Source organism: Hippopotamus amphibius, chromosome 7, assembly GCF_030028045.1.
Source record: "Hippopotamus amphibius kiboko isolate mHipAmp2 chromosome 7, mHipAmp2.hap2, whole genome shotgun sequence".
In the NCBI taxonomy this organism is placed as follows: domain Eukaryota; kingdom Metazoa; phylum Chordata; class Mammalia; order Artiodactyla; family Hippopotamidae; genus Hippopotamus; species Hippopotamus amphibius.
The window spans coordinates 140,703,222-140,717,871 of NC_080192.1; the positions used below are offsets into that span (position 1 = coordinate 140,703,222).

Here is a 14,650-nt window from a genome sequence, read left to right on the forward strand (position 1 = left end):
CAAGGGCCCACCTAGAGCAGACTGTGATACGCAAACTAGCTGATCCACAGCCAGACCTCCTCTGTCTGGCCTGTGCACCCCAGGAGGCACTGTTCCTCTGCCCTAAACAGCCCAGGGCCAGGCACCAGGCAACCAAGGGGCACCCCATAGCCTGGAGGCCACTGAGATGATTCACACTGGCCGGTCCAAAGCTAGGCCACTTGCCCTGCCTTTCCTGCAGAAATCCCAATAAAGGTCGTGGCCTGGGCTCCCCTGCCCCCCCTGGTGCTTCCTCACGTGGCCCTGCTGGCGAGCTGCCTCCCATTCTGAGAACCTGTGAGTATAATAAGCTTGGTTTCCCTGAGCCTCTCTTGTCTTTTCTCTTGTGGCTGCACCTGACTGCAGACACCCCATACAAGAACATGGAACAGCGCCTACCTGTGTGAGAGCCCCACGTTAAACAGGATTACAGGCCAGGCCTTGGGAGGAATCTCACGTACAGTGTTTACTGAACCCTCCCTGCTCCCGAGTCACTGCCATCAAGATGGGACAAGCCCAGGGGGCAGCCCTCTCCTCTCCGTCTTCACCCCTCCTTCCCTCCCAAGTGCACACAGAGCGTCAGTATTTCACCAAAGGCATCAGAAAAGACGGGCTCTTTTATTCCAAATATGGAACAGTCCATAAGTTTAAGAGGTTTTTTTTTTTGAGTAGAAAATATGCTTGATATCACACAGTAAGAAATCAGCAACTTACCAAAAACTATTTAAAATTCACACACCTGATTTTCAGAGAAGTCTTTCATTGGTCTCATTTATTACAATACATTCTAGTTTTGCATTCCAGCACAACGCAATGAAGTATTACAGTGATTCTGATCATCGTACCAGCATATACAAATACAGATCAAGTGTTGTAAATAAAATAGATTTAAAGGGGTGATCCAAACCTAAAATGGAAAAGGGAATTCTCTCTGAAGGTGTAATCATTTTCTCCAACGTACCAGGGGTGCACATTTTTCTTCATCACATGTGATGAACGTTTGTTGACTTGTCACTATGGAGGGAGCTGTTTCCATCGGGCAACTTTGAAATGTGTGGTCTACATACAGCACCCTAGCACACAGCTGTGGGGTCACTGAGCTACGGCCGTGTGAACACAGATAAACCAATGTGCACACGCGTGAGTGCTGCCTGGGCACAAACCTCATCTTCGGAAGCCACGCGGCAGGTGTGAATGTTACAGCCTCTCCAGGGGCCACACTCTGAACCTGACACAGACCCGAGAGTGTGACTTTCTGGAAGGTGTGCTATGTCAGAGGACAGCGGTGTGGAAGGTGAGGGTACATCAAAACGGGGGGTCCAAAGCTGCATGCCCTCGCGAGAGAGGACTACGGCTGGTCGTGCTGATGAAGGACGAACGCCCCGAGGGACACGTGGCCCAGTCTCACGGCCAAATTCCTCCCAGTGCAAGGGAGAAACTGTGCCGGCCAGCCTCTGCAGGCCCGTGCGCTTACACCTAGGTCACAGCCGTTAAAATTCACCCCAAAATACCCCCGTGGCAGAAAGAATGAAGGCAGCCTCTGAAGGTCCCTAATGAGCAAGCCCAAGTTAAGGCAGGACTATTTTAAATTATTTTTAATGCCTCCAAAAGGGCGGCTGCACATGCGGTTCCTGCTTCTGCGCAAACGTGCAATCAGCTACGCACAGGTGTTTGTGTTTCTCTGTGTGGCCACGCGGACGGCTCGGCAAAGGCGCCCGCGGTCAGCAGGGCCCACCGACGACAGCGAAGCCAAGCCTCTGGATTTTCTTTCACAGAAAGAGTAAAACTGCATTCAGCTGTCCGTGTGTGCCTCCCGTGACTCTGAGCATGCAATTTAAATAGGAGAGCATTTCAATCACTGGAGTAAAACGCTCTTTAAAAAAATAATAGTTTGAAAAGTAAAACAAAATCTTTTACCAAAATAATTCTTTCACTTTTCAAATTATTCTCTCCACAAGCCAACTGAATAAACAAGTAAAAGAAGCATCTTCAACTGACTTGAAGAATGTCACTTAAATGACGACTTATCCACTTGCTCTTAATCTGAGCGGGGCAAGCTAAGGGAAATATAAAGTATGACTCGTATATTCCAAAAGGTCAGTGTTGTGAGAATTACAAAATAAGGCTCTTTGGATGGTCTAACACGTATATCTTTTTAATGTACTACTGACAGTTATAATAGAAAGAATATGGCTAAAATGCTTATAACAGTAACCCAATCAGAGCAAAGTAATAAATAATACTATCTACAAAGAATATAATTTAACTTCTTCAAACTATTTTCTTAAAACCAACCGGTTTCTGTTGAGAGCTCCCAACAGAAACGGCCATCATCACCATTTGGCATAAGCTCTGTTCGAGCCCACATTTTCAGCAGCGCCTTGCTGGACAGGTTGCTGGCAGAGGGTCAAAGTGATTCGAAATACGGCCTTAGTAATATCTCCTATAATCCGAACTTAAGGCATTGCAGAGTTACAGGGAGCTGGACAAAGCGCATTCTAAACAAAACGTCTGCCACGGATGCATTAAGGCAAAAATATTCCAGCCTTTTGCCACAAAAATGAGGGGAAATATGCCAGTTATATAGGTTCGCTTTAACCAGAGAAATTAAAGAACTTATCAGCTAAACATCAGACCGGTCGGCAAATACTGCAAGGGGACATCCACAAGGTCAAGGCCCAGAACGGTGAGGTTTGGAGTCCCTTCCGAGATCTCGGGTTCAGGTCAAGGGACCCTCCACAGCCCTCCCACTGTGCACAGCAGACCTGGCACGAACCACCACACAGCAATGTGTCCCCACTCTCCCGGAGTCATGCTCGCCTGGCGCCCCTCCCTGGATCCCGTCATCCCAGGGACCCCCGGTTCACAGCCCATCCTGCCCACTAACTGCTCTGGCCTGGAGCGGGCTGGGTAGGGCAGCGCGGCAACGGGCTTGAAGCCACAACGGGGCACAGCCTCCACACAGGGACGCGCTTGATGCCCCACCCAGGACAGGACATACACCCTTCACACGCGGCTTAGAAATGTCAACCCCGACGAGGGGGACGGGGAGAGGCGTGCTCCTCGATTCTCTCTGCTCTTAAGTAAACGACTGCTCATCCCCAAACCTATCCTTTAATGAGGGGAGGGGGGCGCCCAGTCTTCACAGGATGTCAGGAGGTGGCCTGGAACGTTCTATGATGATGCAGAATGAACATCCTGGTTTTCAAAGGGTGGCGGTGGCTCTCTCCAAAAGGTGAAGTTACTGAACGTGTCTGAGCAAGGGAAGTCGGAAGAATGGCTCCTTTTCAGCAAGGGGAAAACGTGGTCGACCACTTCGCAGAGTCTCACGTACCTGGAAGGAAAATGGACAGCATCACCGTCTGTGAGGGACACGTGGCCACGTGGGACACCTGCACGCACCCCGCACCCTGCACTGGGGCCAGGAGTCAGGAGGAATCCACGACCCAGAGGAGTGGACCACGTGCCTAACACGCGGGAGACTGTTCTAGAATAATCCCTCACTAATTAATGGGAAATCAGAGAGTCTGACAAGGAGGAGTCAGAGACGGCCCCATGACAGACACACCACCACCCACCTGGGGCTGGGGTGGGTGGGCAGCAGGTGGAGAGAATCACAGAGAAAGCTCATCTTTGGAGCATCACCCAGGGCCCGCTTCACCATGCCATGAAAGGGCACTGGGCCCTGGGCCCTGCAGGTAGGAGACTCGGATTTGACCGTCAGCTCTGCCACTGACGAGCTGTGGCGTCTCCGGCAAGTGGCTTCATCTCTCTAAGCCACAGTTTCCTCAACTGTCAAGGGAGAAAATGAAACCTGTGCACAGCGTTCACGTGAGAATTAAATGAAATAAAGTATGTCCCAGGAAAATACTGTGAACTGATGCTCCACAAATTTGTTCAACAATAAACGGTTAACATTATAAAATAATTCGCCCTGGCTAATAATTAGCTTCAGGGAAAAAAGCCCTGGTTGGCACGAGGGTCAAGAAACCTGGGATCTACTCCCATCTTACTGCTGTGGGACCCTGGACAGGTGTCTTGCCCTCTCTGGGCCTCAAGTCCTTCTAGAATATGGACTTGGCCTGATCAGTGTTTCTCAATGCTCTCTGCAATACTCTCCCTCTGTGTTTTGTGTATTCCAAAGAAGATGCTGCATATTAGTTTCTGTGGCCTAGAACTACAAAAAGAAAGTTGTTGTACTGAATATGCATTTTCAACCTCTGGGCACCTCCAACCAGAAACTGCGACAAGCCCAGGCCTCTCTGCATATCCCCAGAGTCCTCCCTGACAGTCACCAGTCCCTCTCCAGTTCCTATTTGCTAAGAACCAGAAAGGAGTTTTGAAATCCAAATGCAAGGAATTAGCATGTTCTGAGGCAGAAAATAACTTTTAAATAAGGATGAGTGTGTGTATTTAATAAAGGACCTCCAAAGAACTTATGAGAAACATTGTGCTTACACAAAATGGGGAAAATCTCTCTTAATAAGCAAGAACTGTCTTTCCTGGGGATTAAGACAAAATTGTAAAATCCCCTCTGGCTTGTTTGAGTTCCGTGGCTCCAGGAGGTGGCCCTTCCCTGCAGGGGGTAGTTCACAGCTCATCACCAGGGTTCGGGGGCACCAGAATCAAACCCACTCCACCTGTGCCTCTCTCGGACCAACCCTCCACACACGGGCTCCTTCAAGGGCAAACAGAGCTCACGTGCTGGCAGCCACAAATACCAAGAAAGCAAGCACTGAAGCCTCCCCAGCCAGTGTGGGTCCCGGACTTCTCCAAGACAATGTCCCAGGTTCCAAGAGGCAAGCACCCACTTGGCTTTGAAATGGTGGTACAAAGCTCAGTGCCAGAGAAAAGCGTGTGCTTTCCTGGGAAAGGAGAGTCACTCTCCCATGGGAATAACCACATCTCCAGGTCCAGGGAGAAGAAGACATCATTCTTTGGTGAAATGTAAAGTTTTCTCCCACGAGGCGTGGACAAAGCGTGCATTTTCACCCCAGAGGCTCGGCCAACGGGATAACCTCAGACGCCTCCTGGGCAAAGCTCCATAGATGCTGGAGTCTCCCTTTCCACGCCCCTAATGATAAGACTTGCCACTCGGCTGCTGCCTGGGCAGAAACCTTTGCCATTTCCAGGCAGTGTTCCATCAGCTGAGAGTTCTTTTGACCCTAAATGGAAATCCACTATCTCCTCGAGACCGAGGAAATGCTTTCACGTGGGGAAACAGGGGAGAAGAGGGAACGGAGACATTGTCGAGGTGACCACTCAGAACTCGGGAAGGGGAGAAAACCACAAGGAAAGGGCCGGCAAGGCCTCTCATTCTAAAGGATGGAAGCAGGTCCTGGCTCCACCCTCCCCTCTCCTCCCACATATCCTGGGAACTGCTTACTTAGGTCCTGGCCTGGCTATGGGGGAGGGAGGCTTGGGGTGCAGACCCAGGGAGCCCTTTAGCCTGGAACTGTCCTGTTTAAGCTGGATTAGACTCCAATGCATAAAAGGATCACTTTGACAGTGAAAATCTGCCCTGGGGGAACCTAGTTCTCTAATCTACAAAAAAAAGAAAGAAAGAAAGAGAGAGAGAGAAAGAGAGAAAGAGAGAAAGAAAAAGAAAGAAAGAAAGAGAGAGAGAGAGAGAGAGAGAGAGAGAAAGAAAGAAAGAAAGAAAGAAAGAAAGAAAGAAAGAAAGAAAGAAAGAAAGAAAGAAAGAAAGAAAGAAAGGGAAAGAAAGAAAGAAAAAAACCAAAATACCAATCCCTGGGAAAACACTAGACCCAAACTCCCCCAGTCCAACTCCTCTACATGAGAAGGGCCCCAAGAGGCCCCCTGGGGTCACTCAGGCCAAAGGCAGTGTTCCAGGTCTACAGGGACCAGGCCAGCAGGGGTGCGGCCTCCGAAATGGACAAGGCAGGATGACACCTGTCTGCCTGACATCACCCAGCGGGCAAAGGTGAGGAAACACTCTCCACTGTAAGAAGTCAGGAACCCAAAGCGAGACACATCCAAGTCAAGGGAGACCCCCAGCCAGCCAGCCAGGAGGCCTCTCTGTAAACAATAACCCGGTTCAGCCCACAGCTTCGGGGAGAACGGGCTTCAGCCAAAAATACGAGAGGAATCCTTACAGTCACACAGCCATGTTTCTGGTGAGAATAGTATTACAGATCAGTATGCGAAGGGCTATAGAGGTTCCTCATCTTTAAATATAGCTTCTCAGGATATTTTAATTTGGTTACATTTCTAATTCGCAGTCTAGGCTTTCAAAGCAAATTTGGCAAATGTAAGCCAGTAGTTTTCAAATTCATGCCATTCCACTCTGTGGCAGCATCTAACCGCTTGCTTAGATTTTCGACCTAGAGGGGATCTGATTTAATCCAGGTTGTCCAAAAGGTAGGTTCTGGACAAAATCCAAGGAGTTAAAATAGGTTTTCCTTGTAGGAATTAAAGATTAAAATATAGGCACCAAAGGATTTAAAACATATACTGTTAACTGTGAAACACCACTCCAGGGTCAAGACGATGACGCAGCGATCCCACGGAGGGCGCACGATACTCACGAGGAGATGTTGGTCTTCGCGTGCTCCTGCACCAGCTCTCCTTTGGGATTGACAGTGAATATCCTGTTCAGAGACACTCCCACTTGCTTGTACGAGTACACATCCTATATTTGGTAAAGTGTTAATTAGAAGAAAAGAGTTCACTGTAAATACAAAACACGTGATTTTTCAGATTTGATACTAACATAGGCAGACCTATGAAGTGGGTTCAGTCCCAGACACCACAACAAAGCTAATAAAGGCAATCACACGAATGTTTCAGTTTCCTGGTGTATATAAAAGTTACGTTCACACTATACTGCACTAAGTGTGCAACAGCATCATGTCTGAAAAGTGTGTACCTTCATTAAAAAAATACTTTATTGCTGAAAAATGTTAACCCCCATCTGAACCTTCACCAAGTCCTAGTAGTTACATCACAGATCACTGATCCCAGATCACCGTAATGTATAAAATCATGAAAAAGCTTGAAATATTGCGAGAATTGCCAAAAGATGACACAGAGACAGGACGTGAGCAAATGCTGATGGAAAAATGGTGCCGATACACTTGCTCAATGCAGGGTTGCCACAACTTTCAATTTGTGGGAAAAAAAAAAAATGCAACATTTGCAGAGCGTAATAAATTGAAGCACAATAAAACAAGGTCTGCCTGCATTATAAAACTTCCATTAAGCTCAAACAATACCTCCAAGTAGTGGAGAGAAAGAATGTCTCTGGATGTGAAACCAGTAAGTCAGTTGTCCTCTCTGGGCCCCAGTTCACTCCTCTATTCAAGAACTGAGTTAAAAAGCAAACCACCACCACATGCCCTATAATTCTAACATTCCTTAAGGTTATTCTGTGACCCATTTTCTTGGGCCTGAGTTTCAAAAGCAGGAGAATTTTCTTACTGGGAAGTAAGTACTCAACTATATCCTCCAGAATGCTGAACTTTCCAGCAAATGGGGGAAATACACACAAAATCTCAAAGTATTACTCTTACCACAGGAAACAACACTCAAAACCTGAGACACCGAATTCACCTTTGTGCTTTGTGTGTGGTTCCTTCCGGTAGAAAGGGTCTAACTAATCCTATTTAATGTTCTTGTTTCACTAATTTAGCAAGCAATTTGGAATTTAAAGTTTCCAGTTTCAAACTTCAAACTGAAACCCACGAGCCCACCTTCAAACAAAACTACAGGCGGCGAAATAACGATGATCCCCTTGCCTTTAGACGCAGGCAAGCGGCTCTTTAGCGGTTATTTGTAGTAGGAGGGGTATCTGGCTTCACATGAAGTCTAGGCCAGCCTTTCAGATGACGGCTGTCAGAACAGACAGTAATTTCAAGAGCTCATGTATACCCGACTACTACTTACAGCCGGTCGGTTTCCAAAAGCAGCATAAAAGGGTTCTGTATTTGGAAAAAACAGGTTTTTGATGTCTGTCAAACACTGGACTTTAAACTTCTCTGGCTTCTTTTCGATCACTTCTCTGTTAAAACAAACAAATAAATAATGGGTCGCCACAAGAGTGTAAACTTCATTAGCATCAAACTACTTTTAACTGTCAAAGGTGCTGGGATACTAAGAGCATTTTCATATCTTCAGAGGTTAAATACATGTAAGTTGGTTAAGCCGACTGGACGGAAAGTGAATCCGTACTTTCAAGTCCTCCCACAAGGAAAACGCCCCGGGTAAGTGATTTCGCCAAACACCCCCACCAGTCATGCAAGGAACAAAGAATTCCAGGGCACAGAAAGAGAGAGAACCTCTCCAGACCTGTTTCATGATGCCAGCGTGACCTCAAAAACTAAACCGCAAGAGGTAGTAAAGTATGGGGAAAGTGTGGGCCAATCTCATTTGGGAATGCTGGTGCAAAAATCCTAAATAAGTAAAAAACTTTATTACAGTATATTAGGGAAGACCTAAATAAACGGAGACCTATACCATATAATTGACTTGGAAGATTCAATATTATAATGAGATATTCATTCTCTATTGGTCTATAGATTCACTGTAATTTCAATTAAACTCTCACCAGGTTGTCGTCTGTAAGTCTTTGTGGAAAGTGACTCGAACAGTTACACAGATGAACGAAGCCCAGAAAGAGAGGCACACATTTATGGGCCCTTGATTTACAACCACGATGACAAGTCAAAGCAGAGGAAAACGGCATCTTGGAGTCTTTTCAGCAAATGGTGCTGGGGCAACTGAATCTCCCCGTAGGGAAAAAAAATGAAAACGGACCCCTCCTGCCTTCTCTGTACAAAAATCAACTCCTGGTGAATTCCAGACCTCAACGTGAAAGACAACGACCTTTAGATAAAATATAGACCTTCCTCAGGCCCACAGTCAGGGAAGGCTTTGTCGACACACAGAAAGTACCAACTACAGGGGAAATGATCTGTTCAGCTACAAGAAACTCAGATTTATGTTCGTCAAAAGCCATAAACTGGGAAAAGATATTTGTAGCACTCATAACAAAGGCTACGTCTATAGAATCTATAACACTCTTACAAATCAAAAGGAAAATAAGGGAAAGATGTGTACAGGCACTTCACAGAAGAGGAAGCCCAAATGGCCAATAAACACGTGAAAACAGGCATTTCTTACCCACCAGACCAGCAAAAATGTAAACGGCTGACAATGCGTAGGCAAGAAAGCAAAGCCGACGGAAGGAACACTTTGCACGGTTTGCTGCTGGTGCACAAATTAGTTCAACTACTTTGGACCACAGTTTGCGATGGCCTGAGATGCCCAAATGTGTGCACGCTCTGCGGCCCAGCCATCCCGCTCCTGGGTGTATACCCTGGAGAAATACTGCCCAGGTGCCCCCAGAGGACACACAAGCAGCACGGCCTGAAGAGCAGAAAACCGGAAGTGGCTCGGGCACGCACCAACAGGAGAGCGGAGAAGGGGGCTGCGGTGGAGTCCAACGGGACCTACTCAGAAGCGGAAACGAGCCAGTTACAGCTACTCCCAGCAATCCTGGGAATGTAATGTTGCGCGGTAACAGCGAGTTCCAGAAGAGCCTACGATTCGTTTACATAACGTTCACAAATGGGCACAGTTAAACATACTGGTTAGGCGTACACATACATGTGCTAACTATGGAGAGGAGCAGGGAACCCAGGGACAGTGGTGACCATCACCACTCAGGGGGAGGGATGAGAGGAAGCAGGACTTGGGATGCAGTGGTACATCCTCCTGCTTTATCTGGCTCACGGGCAGGCTGGTGTTCACTGTTTGATTACTGGATGACCTCAAGGGTCCCTTTCAGCTTGCATATGTTACAGAGATACTGCAGATACAGGCGTAGATATAGATATTGATGCCCTGCACCTAATCGAAATGCAATTTAGATGATGGTGGTGATAACGGAGCCCCAGACGGAGTGTCAGAGACCCAGTGGCTGGTCCTGGCTCTGCATGGACTTCTGTGGACTCCAGAACCCTCCTTAGCACGACAAGGGCCTTATGTCTACATCTCTTATACACAGACACACGAGTGACTGTGTGATTATAAGTCTCAAACGTCAATCCACTGCTTTGAGAGCAGCGTGGAACACTGCCCTGGGCCCCCAGCTCCAGGGAGGCCACTGCTTTCCTGCCCCCACCCCAGGAGGCCAGCCTCAGTTAGCCTTGGCAGCCCTGAATGCGGACACAAACGAGAAGGGGAGTGGGTCACCAGAAATGGGCTGGTGGTCTGCTAAAATAAACAGCGTGACCAGGACTCAGAGAGGACACGTGTTCATTACAGGCATCCCCGGCCAGGCGGGTGGTGGTGGTGGCTGGCAGAGGGGCCGCTGAACCCAGCCGAGGTCCCTGATTAGGCAGAAAGCACGTCGATTCTCAGAGTCACTGAGACTCAGGCCAGCAACACAGGGAGAGGGCAGCGCCTCCACAAAGGAGGGCAGCACGTGCTAAGGCTCCAAGCAGAAAGCATCTCTCGGGATGACAGAGACGGTCCCGCACACGCCCCAGAACCCGGAGAGAACGAGGCGGGAGAGGAGCACAGGACAGCTGGTGATGAGCCCGCGGCCGTGGGCTTTCTCCCCAGGGCCGTGAGTAGCCAGCGAAGAGCCAGCGAAGGATGCTGATGGGTGCCGAGGCCGGACCTGCACTTGAGGATGAGTCTCCGGTGCCCACCCGGAGCGGAGATGCCGGATGGGAGGGCGCGTGAAGAGGCTACTCTGGCAACCCCTCCCAGGAGCAGGCGAGGGGTCCTGAGCCGGCCTGCGGGGGCGGGGCGGGGGCGGCGGCTGAGCCCTCACCTGTGCAGGGCGGAGAAGAGGCTGCTGGGGCTGAGCAGCAGCGGGCCCTGCGGCAGCACCGTGCCCCGCTCGTTGACCCAGTGCAGGTAGCCCCGCGTCATGTCTGCCATCCCGATGGCCCGCGCGGAGCAGTACAGAAACTTGTATCCGTTTCTAAAAAAGAGACGAAACGTTCACACTTCATGGCATCACACGATGGGGCCGTTTTGCACGCACAAACCCTGAGCCGCATCTGTTTCAGGAGGAAGGGCGTGGCTGTAACTGCCAAGCAAAAGGCCGCACTCTAGAAAACCTTATTCTCAATCAAGACAGAAGCCCGAACGCCTTTCCCGGTCGCTGACTGAGCACCTTCACGGCCTCACTTGGTTTAATCCTCATGGGAACCTCGTTCAGTAGCTGTGTTCCTCCCGCTTTACTGTTAGGGAAACTGAGGTCAGAGGCATCAAACTAGCCAAGCTGCCTGTACCTGGACCATTCATACGTCTCCATCTGGCTGTTCAGCTGTATCCTTTATGATACCCTGATAAGATAAACCGGTGAATGTGTTTCCCTAAGTCCTAGGAGCCACCATCAGACCTGAGGAGGGCGTGTGGGAACCGTCATTTTGTAGCCAGGCCAGGCAGAAGTGCGGGTAAGCTGGGGACCTACCACTTACGACTGGTGTCTGAATTTGGGGCAGCCTTGTGGGAATGAGCCCCTAACCTGCGGGGTCTGCACTAACCACAGGTAGTTAGTGACAGAATTAAACTAAATTGTTGGACACCCAGTTGGTGTCTGCAGAGAATTCGGGAATGGCTTCGTGTGACAACCCCACACATCTGGTGTCTGAAGTGTTGAGAGTGAAAAACAGATCATGGGAAGATTCTTCTATGAAATACAACTTTGTTACTTCAGTAGAACTACATTTCCCTTTTCTTGAACTGCCGAAAACTTGAGTCTGAAATGAGATGTGCTACAAATATAAAATATATATCAAACTTCAACGCCTTACTATATAAAAGACATCCTATACTGTAAGATACATCCCATTAAGAATTTTTATATTGAGTACGTTTAAATGATAATATTTAACATATTGGATTAAATATATTTTAAAAATTCTGCGCACCATCTACACACTGATATCTCCCAAATTCACATTCACAGCCCAGATCCCACTCTTAAGCTCCAGGGCAATATACTCAACTGCAAACCCCACCTTACTCATCAGATACACAACAGTATCTCCAACACATGCAGACACCCCACCTCAGGCGGTGGCACCCCCATTGGCCCAGATGTGAGGCCCACATCTCAGGGGCCCCCCTGGGTTTCTATTTTCCTCACAACCACCTCCACCCCCCACCCCAAACCATCAGCAAGCCCACTCAGTCCCACCCATAATGCTATGAGCCCCGTACCACCCTCAGTCCCCCCCACCCCCGCCCTGGCGCTGGTCTATACCTCCAGCAGGACCTCTGGCCTCTTTTCCCGCAACAGCCTGAATCATTTCCCCGCCCCCTCCCACCAAGTCTCCATTTAGAAAGAAGGCTTAAAATTTCATATTCAACTCTCCAGAGCCTTGCCAATTTCTCAGATATAATCCAAATTCCTTGCCATGACCCACAGAGCCACTGAGACCTGGTCCCCGCCTTTCTCTCCAACCCCATCAGCTCCCTGGCGCCTGGCTGGACACAGGTGTCCTCCCTGGTCCTCCCACCTGCCACACCCCTTCCTGCACCTGCCGATCCTGCTGCCCGGACACTGTTTCCCCAGACCCTCGGGCTCGCCTGCCCCTCACCTCATCCAGACCTGTTCAGACAGCACCTCCTCGCAGGCACTCCCTCGTCCGCCTATGTGATAAAACACACCCTCCCTCACCCTCACCCTGGGCACTAAGCCCTTGCTCTGCTCTCTTCCTCACACGGTGATGGCTAACATTACACGACAGCCCCTTGTTTGACTGTGTCCCATTAATCCATACTCTCCCTGGGGATGGAGACTTTGTCTTCTTCCTCACTGTAACGCCAGCCCCCAAAACAGTGCTTGGACCTAAATGTCCATCTACAGATGAATGGATAAAGAAGATGTGGCACATATATACAATGGAATATTACTCAGCCATAAAAAGGAATGAAACTGAGTTATCTGTAGTCAGGTGGATGGACCTAGAGTCTGTCATACGGGGTGAAGTAAATCAGAAAGAGAAAAACAAATACCGTAGGCTAACGCATATATATGGAATCTAGAAAAATGGTACTGATGAAGCTAGTGGCAGGGCAGGGATAGAGATGTAGATGTAGAGAACAGACTTGAGGACACGGGGGCGGGGGGTGGGGGGTGGGGAGGGAAGCTGGGATGTAGTGAGAGAGTAGCATCGACACATACACACTACCAAAAGTAAAACAGATGGCTAGTGGGAAGCTGCTACAGAGCACAGAGAGATCAGCTTGATGCTTTGTGAAGACCTAAAGGGGTGGGATAGGGAGGGTGGGAGGGAGGCTCAAGAGGGAGAATAAATGGAGATATATGTATACATATAGTTGATTCACTTTGTTGTACAGCAGAAACTAACACAATACTGTAAAGCAATTATACTCCAATAAAGAAAAAAAAAAAACAGCGCTTGGCAAGTAGTAGACACTTAGTAAATCTTTGCTGAATTAGTAAATACAAACTACCCACTTCCTATCCGACTTACTACTCCACCGTGAATATTTCACGCTGGCCAAAGGACTTGTCTTGAGATTTGCCTAATATGATCTTTAAAACCAAGAAATAGGAAAGCATTAAGACGAAGAAAATCTAGAAAATCTCAGGTCATTTGGAATACAGGGATGCATCTGAAAATCAAGCCACCTTTTTAATGAAACATCTTTGTATCTGAGCTAATTCATGCAATCTTTTTTTTTTTAATCACTATTTCTGTATATAGTTCTTCACATCAAAGTCCTAAAAGCTGCCACCTGCAGGGGTCTGAGACGCTAATTTTATTCAAGGCTTGATTTGCAAATACACTTCATGGCTTGATCCTGCCACTGGCTGTCCTCACCACGCAAGTGTTCTGCTTCAAAGGCCGTTACTATACTTAGCTGGGAAACCAGCTCGAGGACGTCCTCACGGGAGGAATGCCTGCTGGTGGCAGCAGGGATCACCTTTCCAAAGCCTTCGCCCCCGTGAACACTGCGTGAAATATCCAGTGTTGCCATCAGTCACTCAGGTGGCACTGTGTCGCCAAAGCTTACTCTCAATGGTGCCCTCGTGGGTAAGACCCTTTGCTCAGAAGGGCAGCCAGTAGCAGGACACACGGGGCACACCCACCGGGCACACCCACCGGGAACCCTGGAGCCAGGCCAGCTGGGGTGCTCAGGGGCCCAGCACAGCCCCACCCTGAGGGAGTAGTGTCGTGGGGACCACGTATGACGGAAACAAGATGTGGGACAGAGCAAGGTGGCCACGAGGGGCCCCGGGGCAGGAAGGACAGCCCTGCCTCAGGAGGTACCAGTGAAAAGAGGTGAAACACACACACGTGGGTCACCTTATCCCTCTAACATCTCAGCAACTGGAACAGGGCTCTGGGGAAGCACCAGAGACAAAAAGAAAGAGCATCATTCCACGTCCAGATACAAATGATTTTCTCCTCTTGTCCCGATCTCTACATCCCTCTTAGGACACCTGGCCTGCAGAGATACTGAAATAGGTTGGAAAGATTATCTTTGGGTAACCTTTTCCCTCTTTTACTTAATTTTCCAAGACCAGCTTCTATATTGGAATTTCTCCACTACTGACATTTGAGATGGCCAGATAAATAACTGTCGGTTGTTGGGGGCGGGGGGTCCCCGCAAGCTGCCT

At 48.8% G+C, this 14,650-nt stretch overlaps 1 protein-coding gene across 2 annotated transcripts in view; it reads right to left on the reverse strand.

Annotated features, from left to right (window-relative positions):
- Positions 1 to 1,929: 1,929 nt before the first annotated feature.
- LPIN1 (lipin 1) overlaps positions 1,930 to 14,650 on the reverse strand; it is a 50,394-nt gene continuing 37,673 nt past the window's right edge. For both annotated transcript variants that reach the window (XM_057742506.1, XM_057742505.1), the window contains 4 exons: positions 10,820 to 10,972; positions 7,924 to 8,038; positions 6,567 to 6,670; positions 1,930 to 3,352 (listed from right to left, as the gene is read on the reverse strand). In XM_057742506.1, the coding sequence (XP_057598489.1) occupies positions 3,193 to 3,352; positions 6,567 to 6,670; positions 7,924 to 8,038; positions 10,820 to 10,972 (532 nt within the window). In that variant the 3' untranslated portion in view covers positions 1,930 to 3,192. The remainder of the gene's footprint in view (positions 3,353 to 6,566; positions 6,671 to 7,923; positions 8,039 to 10,819; positions 10,973 to 14,650) is intronic.